The sequence below is a fragment of the Symsagittifera roscoffensis genome, chromosome 1, assembly GCF_963678635.1.
Source record: "Symsagittifera roscoffensis chromosome 1, txSymRosc1.1, whole genome shotgun sequence".
NCBI lineage: Eukaryota > Metazoa > Xenacoelomorpha > Acoela > Convolutidae > Symsagittifera > Symsagittifera roscoffensis.
Window position 1 is genome coordinate 84,980,857 of NC_087062.1, and position 19,282 is coordinate 85,000,138.

General features: G+C 34.8%; 1 protein-coding gene across 2 annotated transcripts in view; it reads left to right on the forward strand.

Moving 5' to 3' along the window:
- Nucleotides 1-19,282, forward strand: part of LOC134857137 (cysteinyl leukotriene receptor 1-like) — a 63,695-nt gene that overhangs the window by 31,082 nt on the left and 13,331 nt on the right. For both annotated transcript variants that reach the window (XM_063873510.1, XM_063873511.1), the window contains exons 2-3: nucleotides 17,724-18,277; nucleotides 18,658-18,856. In XM_063873510.1, the coding sequence (XP_063729580.1) occupies nucleotides 18,118-18,277; nucleotides 18,658-18,856 (359 nt within the window). In that variant the 5' untranslated portion in view covers nucleotides 17,724-18,117. The remainder of the gene's footprint in view (nucleotides 1-17,723; nucleotides 18,278-18,657; nucleotides 18,857-19,282) is intronic.

Below are 19,282 nucleotides of genomic sequence, written 5' to 3' on the forward strand. Positions count from 1 at the left end.
ACAACTTTCCCAAGGTCGAGAAAAACCAGTTTGAAATTTTCGATTTTTCGTCTTAACTCGAGCGAATAAAGCAAGCAAACAGGCTTACAACAGCTAAACTATGCCTAAAATAGGGCCTTAAATTTTAGATTTCAGCATTTAAAACTAATTTTTGGAGGTTTTTAGTTTATTTGGGAGCCAAAAATTTCAAAAAAAAATCAAAAAACTTCTGCAAAAATTTAGCAGAAAAAAGAAATAATTTTTAAATTGTTTTCTAAAATTTTTTTCTAGTCATTTTTCTACAAACAACTATTTTTTCCAATTTTTCTATATTACTATGATTGTCTTATATGCCTAAATTGTATTGACTACTCTAATTTCAAAAAATTACACTAATTTTCTCAACCGTAGTTTTCTAAAGACTATGGTCAGGGAATAATCTGTTTCAACAGCTTCAAACTTTTCCGAGTACTAAATATTACTTCTACGAAGGATTGTTTTTCAACGAAAAAATCATAAGAAATAAGTCCTTTTTGAGATAACCCTGAAGCGATAACTTGTTAATGTTTTGCATCAAAACCTAAAAAAATCAACGATTACAAATAACATCAAAAAGTTGTTGATTCGAAAGTTTTGATTTGTTGATGAGTGGATGGAAATCAATTAAAGTCATTTAAATCGAAATAAAAAAAACTAATTCTCCTAAATCTGTAGTGCAGCTAACTTACTTCGTTTGAAAAACAAGTATTTTACCGTTTTTTTTTTCATACAGATATGATAAATCAGGCTCAAGTTTGCTGCTTGTGACAAGGCTGATTTTTCTGTTTATTTAAAGAAACTTTTGACAAAGAGTACAAACAAATGATTTGGCTAACAAATCTTTCTTAATTGAACAATTTAATGTGCCAAAATAAATTCAAAAAACTGTAGCTTGAATTTTTCATCAAACATCAATTTTTCTAATTTATCAGAACAGAAAAAACTTACTTGTTTATTACTAGGCAACTTTCAACATGATAATTTCACCGCATAACTAGCTTTTTGACAAAAAAAATGCAGTTGAGACCATCTAATACAAAATTACTATCAAGTAAGATTTCCTCCAGTCCAGCAATCCCCCCTTATGATTTTTCTTAAAAGGTTCAGTCAAAGTTTTTCAAATTGTAATATTTTTTTTCAGCAAAAACTTTCTTGATATTGTTTTTTTTTTCGACGCTGATTATGCGTTGAACATTTTTTTATTTGCGGAGCAACCATTAGATTGTGCTCTGGCCACTCTCGAAGTGTGGGAAGGATCAATGGCGTAGAGTCTGTTTTTTAAATTTTTGTGAACCAGTTTTGACTAGCTCAGAGAAAATTCATCATATATAAGCCCTTTTAGTCGTGATCCGATTCCAAAAATACTTCAAAAAACTCCCAGTGTCGAGAAAAACTAGTCTGAATAGTTTCGATTTTTAGACTCATATGGACAATTTCTCAACTGAGGCTCACCTCAAAATTCTAGTTTCAATATGTTCGTTGGTTTAGGTTTTCTTCCCACTCATTCTAGTATTAGCTTACCTAACTCCATGGGTTTTCGTGAACAAAAATCAACTGGAAAAAGAAACCAAACAATATGAGAAAGGTTTTAAAAAATATTGTTTTTTCCTGTTTTTCCGACCGTTGAAAATGGGGAGAAACATTGTATTCGGGTCTGTTTTGTTTTTTTCTTTTCCTTTTCAATTATTTTTATGATTTCCTCGCAAAATCAGGTACAAAAAACAATGATCAAACAGAGAAAAACTAATTTGAAATTTTTGATTTTTTAGTCTAATCTTGAACGATTAAAGCGACCGAGCAGGCGTATAATTGGTTTTTTATAGAAAAAGGATAAGCCTAATAAAAATCCAAAAACCTAAATTTGTTCTAGTTAAACAAGTTTTTGAAGTTTAAATTAAAAAATTCAATTCGTTGTTCGACAAAAATATTGAACTAACGCCTAAAAATTTTTTTTTCTGTTGGCTAGTTGTACAAAAAGACTCGAATGTGCTTAAATTTTAGGCTAATTTTAAAGTTTTTGTCAAACCACGCATGAAAAAACGACATTCAAGTAGTTTTTTTTTTCAAGATTATGGTCGGAACACTCCATGCTACTTGCACAGCAACCGGCTATCGTTGTTTGAATCTGTAACTGTTTTTGTTCATAGTGATAGGAACATTTTTACACGCCAACTCCCTTTTCTTGTTTTGTGTTCAAACTTAATTAAAAATATTTCATGGAATTACTGATGTTGTCCAATTTTTGTGCTGCCTTGTGAAATTAAATTAATGCAATACCTCAATGATCTCCAGGTTCGCTTTTAGGTTCTGATAGTTCAAGAAAGTTATGATTAAAAAATTGGAAATTAAACAAAATTAGATATCCACAAATCACATTTTAAAGCAGCTTCAATATTACTTCATCAAAAAAACTGCAGCATCTGTTTCGATATCCAGTATTTTTCTTTAACTTTATACAAAGCTTTGAGGATTATCTCATCTTCATGAAGGGAAAAACCAAATAACATTATGCTGCATTTTTTATCTTTTCTATTGTTTCCTGGTTTTGGCGGGCTTCAGCATTGGTGAGATTTTCCCACATATTTCAGAATAATTTTTTGTTGGATGAAATAAAATACAATTACGGTTGTGAGGGCCAGCAAGATGCAACTTCTCCCAACAATATAAGATTTGTATGAGTTGGAATCAAATTTTACCCATTTTTTTATGGACGGAAAGTTTTATTTGGTATCTCATGGCTGCTTTTAATCAAGCTAATAAAAAAATAGATCTGAAATGTTTTCTTTTTCATTGATCTTTTTCCTGGCTTCCCTCAATACTTTTTGAAATTCAGTCTAAAAAAAATCAGGTCCAAAAAAATCTGTTTAATTTCACATGGTCACATGTATCAACTTTTGGTGTGAACTACTTTTTTTTTATCTGCGTGAAGGCCCATGCGGCGGGTCTAGCAGTCTATGAATAGATATCATAAAACAGTGCCAAAGAAGTGAAACTTCAATGGCGTCCGATCCCTTCCCCTAAATCAGCGACTGCGTAGGCAACCTTTTAAGTCCACACGCCATCTCTTGAACGAAATACGTACGTCTCAGAACTTTTTAATGAAAAAAATGGCGTAGGAGAGTTTTACAAAAATCTTACTTCTAAATATTAAACTCAATTGAAACTCACTCAATGATAAGCTCAAGTGAAAGCCACTGTCAAAATTGAGTTTGAGCGAAGCCATTAATTTAACGAAAAGGCGGATCTACCTGTCGAATACTAATGAGTATGAGCAGATTAAAAATTAGTAGTGCGTACTAACTTGCTTCCCTAAGAATCTATTCTAATGAGGCTCTAAATATCAGAAGGACCATCGAGCGTGACAAAATCTGTCTGTTAGATCGGGCAGTAAGTTCCTCTCTGCCTACGTGTAGCTGACACGAGCTGTCAGGATGATGCGGATAAATAATTGGGATGAATTTTGAACTCGATTAAATCGCTGAAGGGGGTTAAGAGAGCTAATCAATTATTTCCGATTAGTTTTTAGATATCATGAAGAAACGCTTTATGGTGGAAAAAACGTTTATAAAAAAATGTTTTAAAAAGTGTCTCAAAAAATACCCGGGTTGACAGCCCTAGACAAACAAAAAAAAAATGCTGCTGATGCAGTTCCCATACTATGAGAAAAGAAAATAATTTGTATTGTGAAAAGAATAAGAAAATAAGTTAGTTATAAAGCGCATAAAACTAGTCAGCTGTCATACGTTTATCTCCAAGCTTGTTGAAATTGAAAAAAAATGGAAAAAAAATGTCTTTTTTCTTGAAAAAATGCTAGTCATCAGTTTCCATATATGAGAAAATGCAAGTCATACAGTTCCCATAGTATGGAAAAAATGCTAGTCATAGAGTTTTTATACACTTTTTCAAATGTATGAACTCTACGGGAAACTGTATGGGAATTGTATGACTAGCATTTTTCGTCAACCCGGGTAATATAAAAATATATTTTGAAAATATCATACAGTTTAAAAAGTGTCGTGAAATCTGGTTGGAATATTACACTTTTTTTAAACTAAACGACATGAAAAGTGATACGAGGCTGAACTCCTAATTTAATGCCAATTTTGACATAAATTTAACCTAAATTTTGACATAAATTTATCATTTTTTTAATTTTCGTTTTTGCAAAAAAAACATCTTTTCTTCATCAAAAAAAGTAACAAAAACTTCAAAACGAAAAATTAGAAAAAAAATGGACAGAAAAATTGAAGAATTCTCCAATTTTTTTGCTTGGATTTTTGTTTAAGCAATTGTGAGGTCAGATTACACTTTACTTCTTGCATGACAAATTCCTCTCTTTGTTTCGGTGAGCAAGTGTATGAAATGAGTTTTTAGTTTTGAGCGTAGAAAAGCATTGGGTAGTTTAAATGTTGGCGTGTCACCAAACCGAACACCCGGATAGCCGGAAGAAGCTAGTGCCCGGATAGTTTAAAATAAATTTTGATCCCGTATAATCAAAAACATTTTTGTTTCCAGATGGTCGAAAGATTTCGATTTGCTCGTAGCCAATTATCTACCGCTGATAAATATCAATTCTCGTCACGTAAAAAACAAACAACGGTTGCTTCCATTATAGCCTCTCCCCAAGAAAGTTATAGACCTCAAATTCGCAAAAATAGATAACAAAGACAAATAACACTTTGGCCATCTTTTTTGGCTTCCGCCTAAAAACATTTGTTTTTACAAACGCTTAATTTTCTTAGTCCAGTGGTAGAAGAAATCAGTCACAGTAATCCATTAAATTAAAACAAGGTCTTTATCGTCATTGGAAACTCGTATTTATTAGTACCGGAAACAGGGTTTAAAATTAGTTATGATTTATCGAATTACTAGTTTAGACCAACAAAAGAAAGAGGGGAACTAAAAGGGTTATCGTTTAAATAATAGTGTTTTAGTCTAAGAACAATATAATTTAAGTCCTAGTGAAAGTATATTTGAAGATAACGTTTACCCTGAAAACTTGAACTTGAATTGTAAAACAGTAAGATCCCATATTTGAATCATTTGGGATCATTTTTAAAGCCACTGACTTGATTTTGTGCAATATTTGGGTTGTTGTAAGCTCAGTTGGAAAAAGTCGTGGTAAAAAATTAATTAAGTCATGAAAAAAAATTCGTGGAACTGACAGAATTAACCAGGGGAGTGTGGTACTGCGAATGCAGTAACCTTGATGCTATTATTGTTTTAAATGTTATATAGAGTAATATATTTTCAGTTCCAGGTCAAACGAGATTTATGCTTGAAATCATGTACACCATGGAAAATTTATGTTATACTAGAGCGTAATCGTCACTTATTTCTCTCAGAAGATATTAAAGTTCAGTGAACTTTGAATTAAATATTTAGTACATTTTTATGACACAAAATTCAGATTTCTGTAGAGTATCACAGGGAGCAGCCTGCACTATTCCTTACCCAGGACAATCAAACATATATAGGAATACCAGTATTTCAGACTACGACAAATTCAGACCCGCCCTAGCAATTCAATAATTGGCTAGAACAATTTCTGATGGCGGTAAATGTCAAAGAAAATGTTAACGCGAAATTGCTAAGATTCAAAAGACATGGTAGAAGAACCTGCACCACGGCCAAAACTATCGAGAACAGGAGAAGATGCGTCTGCATTAGCAGCAAGAGGACGGCGGAATGGACTAGCGTTAAAGAAAAGTGTACCGGAAAACGAAAAAAAAAAACCAGGGCCCCAAAAGTTGGTCACAACGTCTACTACTTCAAGTTAAAAAAAATTGGCTAGCTTCACGTCTATACCAAGCATTAGGAACAAAAGGACAGAAAAGATTCTTGCAACAAAATTCGCAGGTGGAAACATCAAAACTGGCGTTTGGAGATATTACTGAAATGGCAAAAAGTTCATTCCAAAAAGTAAAAAAATGTTACTTTTGGAAGATATAAATTATTCAACAGAGCTAACAAAGCAGTAGAAACGTTAGAAGCATTTCGCGCGTCTATAGCTTCTGAAGCAGCCAGGTCAGAGTTATGAACGTTAGAGGATGAAATTATACGAGATCTTTTACATTCAAGAAGGAGAAATGCTAGTCTACAGGAGACATTAACGATGGAGACATTGTCATCAGGTATGAAGAAAACCTCAGCGTTCCAAAAGTCTAATTTTTTGATTGCAGGGACCATTTCTTCATCGTCAACGAACCCCACATCTAAGATCAAACAAGAACCAATCATTGCCGTCAAAAAGAATAAACAAGGTTTCAGATAGAAAACTCAAACAAAGGGAACAAAAACAACCGTAATGCGAGATACAACGGAGAAAAGAAGCCATGTAACAGTTGTGGCAGACCTTCTGTGGAAGGCCATTTAGAAAATTGTTAAGCAACGGGAAAGTCATGCAAAAATTATGGGAAAGCGAAACACTACGCATAAATGTTTCGTTCACAACAATTTAGCGAAGGGGCTGAGGAATTTTTTAGAGATCTCGGAAATAGAACGCAATCTGGTGGAAGATTTTGAGGACTGTGATGAAACCGAAATAATGTCGATACCGGGCAATAGGCAGGAAATCAGTAGAACTGAAGATTTTTTTCAGAAATACATCGAAAACAAAAATAATCATATAAAAGCAGCTGAACAAAAAATCGCTGTAAAATGATCGAAATCAGGAAAGTCTCACGCTCAAACAGGATGAAGTCATTGAAAACATTGATAGAACTGACCAGCAGATAATTCACATGACAATGGTTACTGGCAGCCTAAAATCTTTCCTCAATTGGGCAACGGTAAAACAAATACTGGATTTTTCCAGCAGACAAAAACTCATACCAGCAGAAAAATTTAACCTGCCAGCACACTTCGAGGAATATAACTAACACCCCGTAACCATCCTAGGAGCACTGAAGACAGATTTGCAATCATCGGGCTGGGAATTGAAAGGTTGCTAATTTACTTATAACCGAAAGAAAGGCACGATGCATTATTGGGCTGGATTTACAAGGCCGACTTGGAACCTCTAAAGAGCTAACTGAAAACAGGGAAAGTCAAAAAATCCTGTAATGTCAACAAAACTCAAAAATTGTTTGTGACCGATACAAGAGAAAGAAGGGCGAATTCCTATACGCATTCAAAATAAAATGAAATCGGAAATACAAAACTGTTAGACGAAGGTCACAACCAGAAACTGGGTAATTGCACAAGTGACTGTTTCATTGCCCCAATTTTTGTTACGGTGAAAAAAGTAGACTCAATCAAACTGGCCCTAGACGCTAAACCGATAAAAAGGCAATTACTCAAGACAATTATCAAATGCCTATCATTGATAAACTATTGGATGGCGTCAGCCAGGTTGTAACGAAACAACACGGTAGAGAGTTGTACATTTCGGTTTTGGACATGAAATATGCTTACAGTCAATTTAATTTAGCTGCAGAAACATCCAAACAATGTAATTTCATTATTGTGGGTGGGAACGCTACGGGTACTTATAGATTCCTGACAGGATTCTATGGACCGGCAGATATGGCCGCGGAGTTCAAAAATGCTATGGATCAACACATTTTGTTTCCTAGATGATATAATAATAGTAACAAAACGTACAGAACTCAAAAATAATAAAGGAAAGAAATTGAAAGGAAATGAAAAGTCTGAAGAAAAATTAGCTGTAAAGATCACTAAGGGCAATTTCCTCAAAAAAGAGGTGGATTGGTTGGAAAATCACTTACCGAAAATGAAGTCATCTCTAAAACAACAAAGACTGAGCAATATTAAAACTTCAGCCACCGAAAACACTAAAACAGCCTGGGGAATTTTAAGGCAACATAAATAACTTCACGAGTTTTGTCTGAATGCAGCTACTTTAAAGTAAAAATCTGCAACCTTTGGCTTTGGTAAAAGAATAAAATGAAAAAAAGAAATTAACAATTGTCAAAGTACCACAGTGAAAATGTTGAGTGGTCAGGAAAAAATACCCAAACACTCGAATAAATTAAAAATTTTGTGGCAAACATTTTAAATTTTTAAAATTATGACCCTGAGCGCTAAACTACAATGAAATGAGATGCTAGCCATAGTGAACTTGGTGCTACTTCAGAACAAAAAACGCATGAGGAAGAATGGGTACCAATTGCTAGGCTTCAAGGTACCTAAACGCTCCAGAAACATTATTCTACTAAGGAATTAGAATTGCTCGCGGTAGTTTGGGCAGTAGATAGATATAAACACTACCTTCTAGGTACAAATTTCATCATAGCAACAGATCAGAAGGCACTCATATTGGCCCTAGATACTAATAGGTTAAAACGAACTTCTGGCTCTAGATTAACCCGGTGGGTTGACCAATTTTTGCCATATCAATTTTAAATAGTTCATATCCCTGGAAAGCATATGGGGATAGTTGACTATCTGTCCAGAGAGCCTAACTTGACATATGGCCTGAGTCGGAAAATTATGAGAAGTTTGAATTTACAGCCATAGATTCGATTCATTCAACTCACGACTGTTTAAACAGTAGGCTGAATGAGAAAAGTCTGCTCCACCAAACGAAAACATCCTGGAATGTTCTAGACCTTTCAAACCGAACAGAAAGCAGAACATGTCATCTCACTGTTGCTATAGCCACCAAAAGGATGAAAACTGGAGAAAACGCGACCGGAAGGAAAACTATCCTGGTTTGCGACGTCAAAAGGTTATAATACTAGCTTTGTTCAAAATCAGTATAAAACTATCGATCGGAAAGAGCAGTTGTCAAAAAATTCAGAAGAAAAACAAGAAAGAAACAAGATGTACGGAGGAACCTGGAACAAGGACGAGAGATGGCGGAAAGAAGAAAGAGAAGAAAGTTTTCAGACCCAAGGTGAAACACACCGAATGAGAGAATAAGAGAGCAGGACGAAGCATCGGAGGAGTAGAAAGTGTTGGAGACATTCCAATGGATCAGAAAGATAGTGAGAGGAAGCAGCAGAAACTATTCGTTCTCGGATAAGGAGGAAACATGATCAAGATCACCCCAGAGTAAAATGGTAAGTCCCGAGTTAATAATATATACCAGATTAACCCCTACTCTCTTTTTTGGCTACTAATGGGAGAGGAAACTGGAGAAACGCCGACACAGATCAGTGAACAGGAAGCGATCACAAAAAAGGAAACAAAAGACAATAAAAAAATTGGAAGAGCCAATTGACGAGTTCAAAGGACCCATCATCGAGGTAAGCCTGACAATGAGCGAAGATGGGAGCACGAAGTTCACCTAGCAGACAGGGTGAGCCACTTCTCAAGTAAGATGCCAAAACTGCGTGAACAACTAGGAGACCAGGGGCTGTCGCGCCTATCAAGATTAATCGCTAAAGTCTGTTAGCGAAGCTCAATTCGGAGGATGTCTGGCTGGACAGAAGGAGACGAGTAACCGAAAGAGCAGACAGACAAGGCTTCGTGTGGGCCAACCCGCTATGGAATCAAATGTCCGTACTGGATGATTGTATTCTAGTCGATAACAGACTTAAAGTGCCAGTCGCATTGAGACCCTCGGTAATGAAACGCATCCGCAGGGGGCACCCAGAACAAGAAGTTATGCTCAACGTGAAGAACTATCTGTGGCGGCCGCATATGTACAAAAAATAGTCAATCTGTCAGAGGAGTGCCGTAGCTGAACACGATACGGTAGGAACGTTAAGTATGTCAAACGTAAAAATGCTTCGAAACCATTACCTCAACTGTCAAAGTCAGGACAAGAATTTCAATTATACTACGCAGGGCCAATAGAACACCATAAAGATAAAAATATATATATATCTCCTAGTGGCCAAAGAAGGATTTTAAAACTCCCTCAGTTAAAAGGACTAAATCTATGGGTGGCAAATCAGCAACAAAATTCTTATAATCGTACATCGACACACTCGGAATATCGCAATCGATCAGAACTGACCAGTTTTTGGGATTTAATGGAAACGCTATATCGCGCGGAAATGAAAATCGAACAAAAATATTGCCCCAGGGGAGACCATAGGGGGTGTGGTTTGATAGAAAGAACCATACAAACTATGAAACGAAGAGTTCGGGTAATTTTACTGGATGAACTACGTATTTGATAAAACTGAGCCTAAGCACAACCTTCGGGGATTTCAGATGGAGTAAACAGAGAACCATTCAAAATCACCGTTCAAAGCGCACATCGGTAAACTACCGAAAGACGAATTTGAAAGAAATGTAAATAAATTTTTGAAAAACTCTGATCATTGAGACAAGGGAAATCTGGAACGATTGGCATTGACGGCCGCCCAACTCAAACGACGCATAGATCAGTCAGGAGAAACTGTGAAGAAAGTCAAAATGGGTACGAAGAACCGTGGCACAAGCCCGCTTTTCAAACAGTAAATCTCGTCATCAGAAGAGAAAGAAAAGATAAAGATTCTCGAAAACCTTCCCTAGGCAAACGCACGCTGGAACGAAGAGAGAGGAGACTCAGCAGCCAACGACATCAGAAAATACTTGGGTAAAGGTTTCGTAGAGGACAAAGAAGTTGTCCGCTGCACAAACACGAATAAAATAATTCTCAGAAAGGATGAAGACAGAAAAAGCAGCGAGGCAATATCCCTCCGAAAGAAAAGATAATGTCGGAATCTAACTCGACGATAAAGACACCGGAGGGGCGATCTACAGAAAATGCGACATCGCAGTCGTGAAAACAAAACTACCAGAGGAGAACTCAAAGACGTCGGAGGCTATAGATACGAAGGGAAACACACAAGAGAAAAGCGACAACAATGATGCAGCAAAGGAACATCGTAAGAGCCCAAGAGCAACATTCAAGAGTGGAAATTTCGAGAATAGAGGACAGCGACAGAACAATGGCGCGGACCTAAAAAAGGAGACTTTCCAAGATAATTTAATATGCGTCACATCTAAGGGGGTAAGCTGACGGGGAGAACTCAGGTTGGCTATAAAACGAGCAAAAACAAACAACGGGGGACCAAAAACCCAAATTCCAAAGACACAGGACAAAATCGTGACTGGAGCGACATACATATTTTCAGAAGCAAGTTTAGAACCGGATGTAAGCTGGAATTCAAGCTGGTAGATAGAGATTGAGACGAATTAAAGAAATTAGCTAACGCAAACATAATTTGATGCATAAACTGAGATTGAAACTCCTAAATCTATTTATTAAAATTTTATCTTTTATAGAAGCTAAAATTTTCCCGTAACCAGGGGAGTGTGGTACTGTGCATAGAGTAACTTTAGTGCTATTAATGTTCTTAATTGTTATTTAGTGTATTATATATTCAGTTCCATGTCAAATGAGATTTATCCTTGCAACCATGTACACATGGCAGTTATGTTAAGCTAGAAAGATATTTCAATTCAGAGAACTTTGAAATAAATATTAAGTAAATTTATTATTACACACAACTCAGAGTTCCTTAGAGTATCACACCCGGGAACCGAAAATGCCAAAAAAAACTATTGCGTTTTGAATTCGTCGCGTTTTTTTTTCTATGTAATTCTATGAAAGCAAAGCTAGAACATGAAATAAAAATTTGTCAAATGGGTTTTTGGCCGGCATTGTTTTGAAAACTGGGATTTCTAATTATTTGAATTGAGGTAGTCTAAGTTGTGTATTTAGTTTTATTTTGTTTTGTCGCTAATTACCTTTAAAAAACATAGTTTAGTTTTTTTTCGATAATCCAAAAATGATGCTCTGTGACTACGCGCTGGAGGTTTTGTCGAAGAATAGGATCAGAGCCAATAAAGTGTGAGAAACAATCATAAGCAAAAGCCTAAACCTAACCCTGATCCTTATTCAGTACAAGAATGCCGAAGTACAAGAGCGCCGAACGTTGAAAAACGAGTTCAAAAATGCCGAGATTTAGCGAAAGACCATTTTCATCTCGCGACTCATACTCGCTACGAGAATGACTGTTTAGTTGTAAAGCATTGCCGTAAAAAAAGAAAGTGTTTCGGATAATCTTTTTGCTAAAACTAAATTTCATTAGTTGAACAGTCGATGAGCAAAATAAGCCGCAATTAATTTGTAATTTTTCTGAACTTCAGTTTAAGATGAAAAATTGGTTTGTACAAGCCAATTAAGTTAGATTAATTAGATTAATTCGACTACCAGACCGTTTCTGCTCTTGAATTATCAATCTTTTTCCGGGATAATATAAATTGTTTATTGCTAAGATTACGCTATGTAAACACATTGCCAACTTTGTTTGTAACGTTAGTCTTAATTTTAAAAACCACCCCAAGCATATATATAGTCCTCTTTTTCTCTGAAAGTCGGAACAATAAAATCGTTTCAGAAGTAACTGAACAACAAGAAGTTTTCAAAAAAATCATACCAACGTGCGAAAAATTGGTTTCATATTGGTGAAAATGTAGATAGCATGCACAGAAAATTTCAGTCTGTAGAAAATTACCGTCTCTGAACATTTTTGCTACGGTTTTTCTGTTGACATGATTTGAATGAATTTTTTTTTTCGTTTCTCTTAATGTTGTGTCCATACTTATTGGTAGATAGAGATTGAGACGAATTAAAGAAATTAGCTAACGCAAACATAATTTGATGCATAAACTGAGATTAAAACTCCTACATCTATTTATTAAAATTTTTTCTTTTATAGAAGCTAAAATTTTCCCGTAACCAGGGGAGTGTGGTACTGTGCATGCAGTAACTTTGGTGCTATTAATGTTCTTAATTGTTATTTAGTGTATTATATATTCAGTTCCATGTCAAATGAGATTTATCCTTGCAACCATGTACACATGGCAGTTATGTTAAGCTAGAAAGTAGCTAGGCAGCTATCTCTCTGAGAAGACATTTCAATTCAGAGAACTTTGAAATAAATATTAAGTAAACTTATTATTACACACAACTCAGAGTTCCTTAGAGTATCACACCCGGGAACCGAAAATGCCAAAAAAAACTATTGCGTTTTGAAATCGTCGCGTTTTTTTTTGCTATGTAATTCTATGAAAGCAAAGCTAGAACATGAAAGAAAATCTCGTCAATTGGGTTTTTGGTCAGCATTGTTTTGAAAAATGGGATTTCTAATTGTTTGAAGTGAGGTAGTCTAAGTTGTGTATTTAGTTTTATTTTGTTTTGTTGCTAATTACCTTTAAAAAACATAGTTTAGTTTTTTTCGATAATCCAAAAATGCGGCTCTGTGACTACGCGCTGGTGGTTTTGTCGAAGAATAGGATCAGAGCCAATAAAGTGTGTGAAACAATAATAAGCAAAAGCCTAAACCTAACCCTGATCCTTATTCAGTACAAGAATGCCGAAGTACAAGAGCGCCGAACGTTGAAAAACGAGTTCAAAAATGCCGAGATTTAGCGAAAGACCATTTTCATCTCGCGACTCATACCCGCTACGAGAATGACTGTTTAGTTGATAAAGCATTGCCGTAAAAAAAGAAAGTGTTTCGGATAATCTTTTTGCTAAAACTAAATTTCCATAGTTGAACAGTCGATGAGCAAAATAAGCCGCAATTAATTTGTAATTTTTCTGAACTTCAGTTTAAGATGAAAAATAGGTTTGTACAAGCCAATTAAGTTAGATTAATTAGATTAATTCGACTACCAGACCGTTTCTGCTCTTGAATTATCAATCTTTTTCCGGGATAATATAAATTGATTATTGCTAAGACTACGCTATGTAAACACATTGCCAACTTTGTTTGTAAAGTTAGTCTGAATTTTAAAAACCACCCCAAGCATTTATAGTCCTCTTTTTCTCTGAAAGTCGGAACAATTAAATCGTTTCAGAAGTAACTGAACAACAAGAAGTTTTCAAAAAAATCATACCAGCGTGCGAAAAATTGGTTTCATATTGGTGAAAATGTAGATAGCATGCACAGAAAATTTCGGTCTGTAGAAAATTACCGTCTTTGAACATTTTTGCTACGATTTTTCTGTTGAGATGAATTGAATGAACTTTTTTTTCGTTTCTCTTAATGTTGTGTCTATACTTATGGGCATTTTGGGTTTCTAATTTAAAATTTCTTCTAAAGTTTTAGCTTTCAATCAGCTAAAACTTGTCAGTTGCTACAAAAATAACCAAGCAAGTGAGTTTTTTTGAGAAGAGCTATCTTTTGTTGTTTTTCAAGTTACTTAGAAGCCATTAATTCTAGACTGGAGCTCAAAAATAACATCTATTTCGAATGAAGAATGTTAAAAAAGAATCTTTTTGTGAATGTTTTTGTGGGCGGAAGCAATCTGTGCTACTTGCAAAGTAACCGGATACTAGGATACTATTTTACCAACATGAAAAGTTTTCTATCACTCGATTAAGGGGTCTGCTTTTAAGGTATGGTCATATGATGCTGATTTGAGTCAAAAAGTTGTAAATCTAGCTCCATTTTTTTTATTTGTCTCAGTAATGGAAATTTGAAAAAACAAAAGTACTTCTAAATTATAAAACATTGTCTCAATAATGAGAAAAGTTATCGGAAGTTTTCAATTCATAGACTAATATACATGAGAAAGTATCAGACAATGCTGCGTTAAATTATTCAGTCGAAAGAACAAAAATGGTAATTTTCAAAATGGACGTTAGACAAATATAATCCGTGATAATCCGTCACGAATTGTACCAGAACAAATATAGTGCACTTTATTTTTTCAAAAATCGAACCGACAGTTCTACCTCAAAAACGGTTACTTTGGCTGCTTTTATTCAATCAATTATTACTCATTTTGTAATAGTCAATCAATTATTACAATCAGTTATTATTGTTCCGACTTTCGATACGAAAGTAACGGAATATTTGTGCTCGGGTTGGGTTTTTTTTCTTCAGACAAATTTCGACTTTTTAACTAGACATTTTTGACGGAATTTTTTTATATAATTCAAAAAGTATTGTTGTCCTGAGTTTAAATTTGAAAAGATACTTCAACTGTGATCATTTTTCGTAAAATTGTGAGGGTTTAAAGATTGCCATTTTGGCCATTTTGATCAATTTGGAACAATTAACGCGCGATATAATTCGCGCTATTAACGGGTAAGCGGAGATTTAATCCGTCTTATAAATCGTTCCAAATTGGTTGAACGAAGCTTATTTGCCATAATTGATTCGTTACAAGGAACTAAATCTACCTTTTTGTACTTTATATGGCGTGTGGGGGGATGATTTTTATTTAAAAAATTTCAAATTTTAGAAAAAAAATTTTCATTTTATTTTATTTCATTTAATTTTTTATATCATTACTGATGCTCCATAAACCTTAAAAGGCAGCTTAAATTTGAAAAGATTCTTCACCTGTGATCATTTTTCGTAAAATTGTGAGGGTTTAAAGATTGCCATTTTGGCCATTTTGACCAATTTGGGACAATTAACGCGCGATATAATTCGCGCTATTAACGGGTAAGCGGAGATTTAATCCGTCTTATAAATTGTTCCAAATTGGTTGAACGAAGCTTATCTGCCATAATTGATTTGCTACAAGGAACGAAATCTACCTTTTTGTACTTTATATGGCGTGTGGGGGGATGATTTTCATAAAAAATTTCAAGTTTAAGAAAATTTTTTTTTCATTTTATTTTATTTCATTTAATTTTTTTATGTTATTACTCCTGTTCCATAAACCTTAAAAGGCGGTCGGAACATTCAGGGCTTCGCCCTGATACGAGCAATCTTGTTCATTTTGTCCACTCAGCGTTGAATTAAAGTCCTATTGGTCTTGCTTAGTTCAAAAACAAAATTAACAAGACTGCTCGTATCAGGGCGAAGCCCTGATTGTTCCGACTGTTTTTTAAGGTTTATGGAGCAGTAATAACCTTAAAAAAGTTAGATGTAAAAAAGATTTTTTTTTCTAAAATTTGAAATTTTTTTGTTAAAATCATCCCCCCATACACCATATAAAGTACAAAATATTAGATTTCGCTCCTTGCAACAAATCAATTATGGCAATTAAGCTTCTTTCAACCAATTTGGAACTATTTCTAAGACGGATTAAATCTCCGCTTCCGCGTTAATAGCGCGAAATATATCGCCCGTTAATTGTCCCATATTGGCCATAATGGCAATCTTTAAACCCCCATAACTTTACGAAAAATGATCACAGGTGAAATATCTTTTCAAATTTAAGCCCAGGACTACAGTACCTTTTGAATTATATTTAAAAAATTCCGTCAGAAATGGCTAGTTAAAAAGTCGAAATTTGTCTGAAGAAAAAAAACTCACCCCGAGCACAAACATTCCGTTACTTTCGTATCGAAAGTCGGAACAAAAAGCTGTCTCAATGTCAAAAATTAGTATTCCATTTTTAAAGCAATTTTGAATGCAGGGTTGGATGAAATTATTCAAAAGGTTAAGCCTACTAAGACTCAACGATAATTTAGTTATCTTTACTTCCTGTTCGTAGCTTTCTTCAACGCCTTGAAATTTTCTCCAACGACTTGAAAAAAAAATCTTTTAAAAATTGAAAAATTTATATTTTTTGATACTTTTTGATATCTTTGTTTAATGCGGAAGTACTTGTACAGCAAACGGGTGTGTATATTTTTCTTTACCAAATGATCTGTATCAAGAAAAGTTTTCACAGAGTTTCGACCTCCAAAAGCTGGCATGCGATTCTGGTTTCTGAAATTAGGAAAAGGAATAATTGTTTTCGCAGCGTGAATTACTTAAAGTAATTCCGGTAACAACAAACTTTACATATCTTTTTGGGAAATTTTGTTCTCTCTGCTGTTACGATACCTGTCAATATAACTCTCCGTGGTTTTTACAGCACATTTGAAGATCTGTGATCAATATTCGTTTTCGTTCAGTTGACCTCGGGTCAAATTGAGCTTAGCGTTCGCCTAAGTTATTTTTTATAATATTTTGCCTGCCCCTGAAAGCTATTTTAGATTTAAGTTCTAGATAGTATAGAATACATTGGGAAGAGTTAAAAGCAAATGCTGCGGGCAAATAAATAAAGCTGAATAATGAAAAATAGATCCGGTTTTTGGGGAATATTTGCTGGAGTTAATAAAATGAGCTAGGAACCCGCTGATTGTTTTTCCAATTGAAGGACCAAACATGAATATTGTACCCTTGCTTTAACTATTGGTGTTATATATCTCGCCCGTTCCATTTGTAGTACCCGTGTTTCGAACAAGTAGCCCGCCGGCCGGCATGTCAATTGCGAAGAAGCAGATCACGTGGGCAAAATTAATTTGACAGTCTTAAGATTACACCGAATATGGGATGTACCGATAGCATTAAGACAGCTCTTAAATTGATTAAATCATTTTCACTTTGACAAAAAGTAGATGATGGTACAAATCCTTCCTTTTGCTGTTAAAAAAGTGAAAAAATGCGAAATTGTGGTTGGCTCAAGTGAAATAAGTCTATTTCTAACAATAATGAAAAATAAACAGAGACGCTTTTTATAAAAAATCTCACACTGGCTGAGCTGTGCTGCTTAATTTATCTCAAATTACTTCTATCTTTTTCTATTTTGCAGCACGAATCGTTTTCAAAACAGAGGTGGGAAAAGTGAAATCTTACACCGGTTGAATTATTTTTATGTAGCGAAAACGCCCCTATTTTTGGCACTTTCCCTCCCAAATTGCCTCCTAATAGGAAATATAAAGTCTTTTGTAGACTCAAGGCTGCTAAAATTTGAAAAATTCCTATGATACCAAATTGACCAAAACTTCTTTTCTTGCTAGATGTTTTCAGCTCGTTAAATTTAACTACTTTGAATTATTTCAGATAATTAGACTACAAATTAGACCACGACCTCAGAAATCGGTTTTCGGAAATAAGACTTCACAAACCTTTGTTGCAAAAATATTGTTTATCAATTGAAAGCTTACCTTTTGTTAAAATGCAACCAACCAATCGCATTTACTTTTGCTTAATTTTATTGAAGGTTATTTATTCTGAAGATAAAACTATCTAGGTTTGAATTTTTCATCGCTTTTACGGAACAAAAAAATCGTTTCCAACTCATTAAACTCTGTTTTGTTTCAAACGTTACTCTACATTATCCTAAATTGAATCTAAATTACAAATATTATCTATAAATTGTCTTTCTTCATTATATCAGATCTAAATCGCTCTTGTTTTGAATACTATCGACAGATTAGTGAAAAACGAAAACAAAATGGCTGATTCTTATTCTAAGTTTGATCAGCTCTCAGTAATTCTGCAAGGTCAGACAAGTTATCCCATGCATGGTGTCACTTATGTCACAGAAGGTCAAATTCTGTCCAACTATTCATCTTTTACGACAACTGCATCATCAGCGGCCGGCATGAACAACGGTCGGGTTTTTTCTGCTATCCCCCAAATCGAGAAATTTTTATCAGTTTTTTTTCTATGACAAATTGAATCATAAATTATCAAAAAACGAAAAGTTAAATGCAGATAAAAACTGATAGAAAAACTGAATTAAGCCCTTTTTGGCACCCCTAGAGATTATCAAGAGACCTGTGTCGCTCAAAACAATTGCAAAAAAATACCAAAAACAACTCAAAAAAAGTTTTGAAGTAACTTTGGTTGAAAAAAACTGGTTTCTGACCAACTCTGTACAAAGTTTTTCAGTTTGGATGCAGTATTTGATTAAACTTTGAAAAAAAATGGGCTGAAAAAAATCATGATTGGATGGGGGGGGGGGGGGGGGCTAACAGAAAATACCCAAAAGGTGCGGAAGAGGATGTCATGCGAGTGGTTGTGAAATTGCTAAATTACCCTCTGTTTATTTGTGCCATGGTGTTTAACATTCCCTTGCTTCTGCTCATTGTCTTTGAGAAGTCCCTACACAAGGCGCCATTTTTCCTGATTGCCAACAAATCTGTTATCAACACTATGAGCGCCATCTCCATATTCTACCAATGTCTAAGGTTAGTTGAGAGGGTATTACTTCCTCATGACAGAAAGAGCAAAAAAAGTTATAATATAACCAAATAGAATTCAGTATTTATAATTGTGTCTATGTGTCAATTCAGTCAGGGAGCGGTGGTGAAGTGACCAAAATCACCGCTTCACTCCACAGGTCAGTGGTTCGAGACGCACCATGAACCGTGCTTTATTCTTGAGATTGAGGCAGTAGCTACCAGTTCAAAAAAATTGCATAAGTGTGTTTTAACAGAAGCACAGTAACGGTTGTACGTTAAGAATTAAACATGTCCTATGTTGGTTCTCAATCCACCGCCCTCCCCCCGCGAAAAAAATGGTCCAAACATAAAATATTTTGGACAGTCAAAACGTTGTTAATTAGTAAAAATTTCTGCAATTCGGACCGTCTGTGGCACGAACAGCCCGCTAGT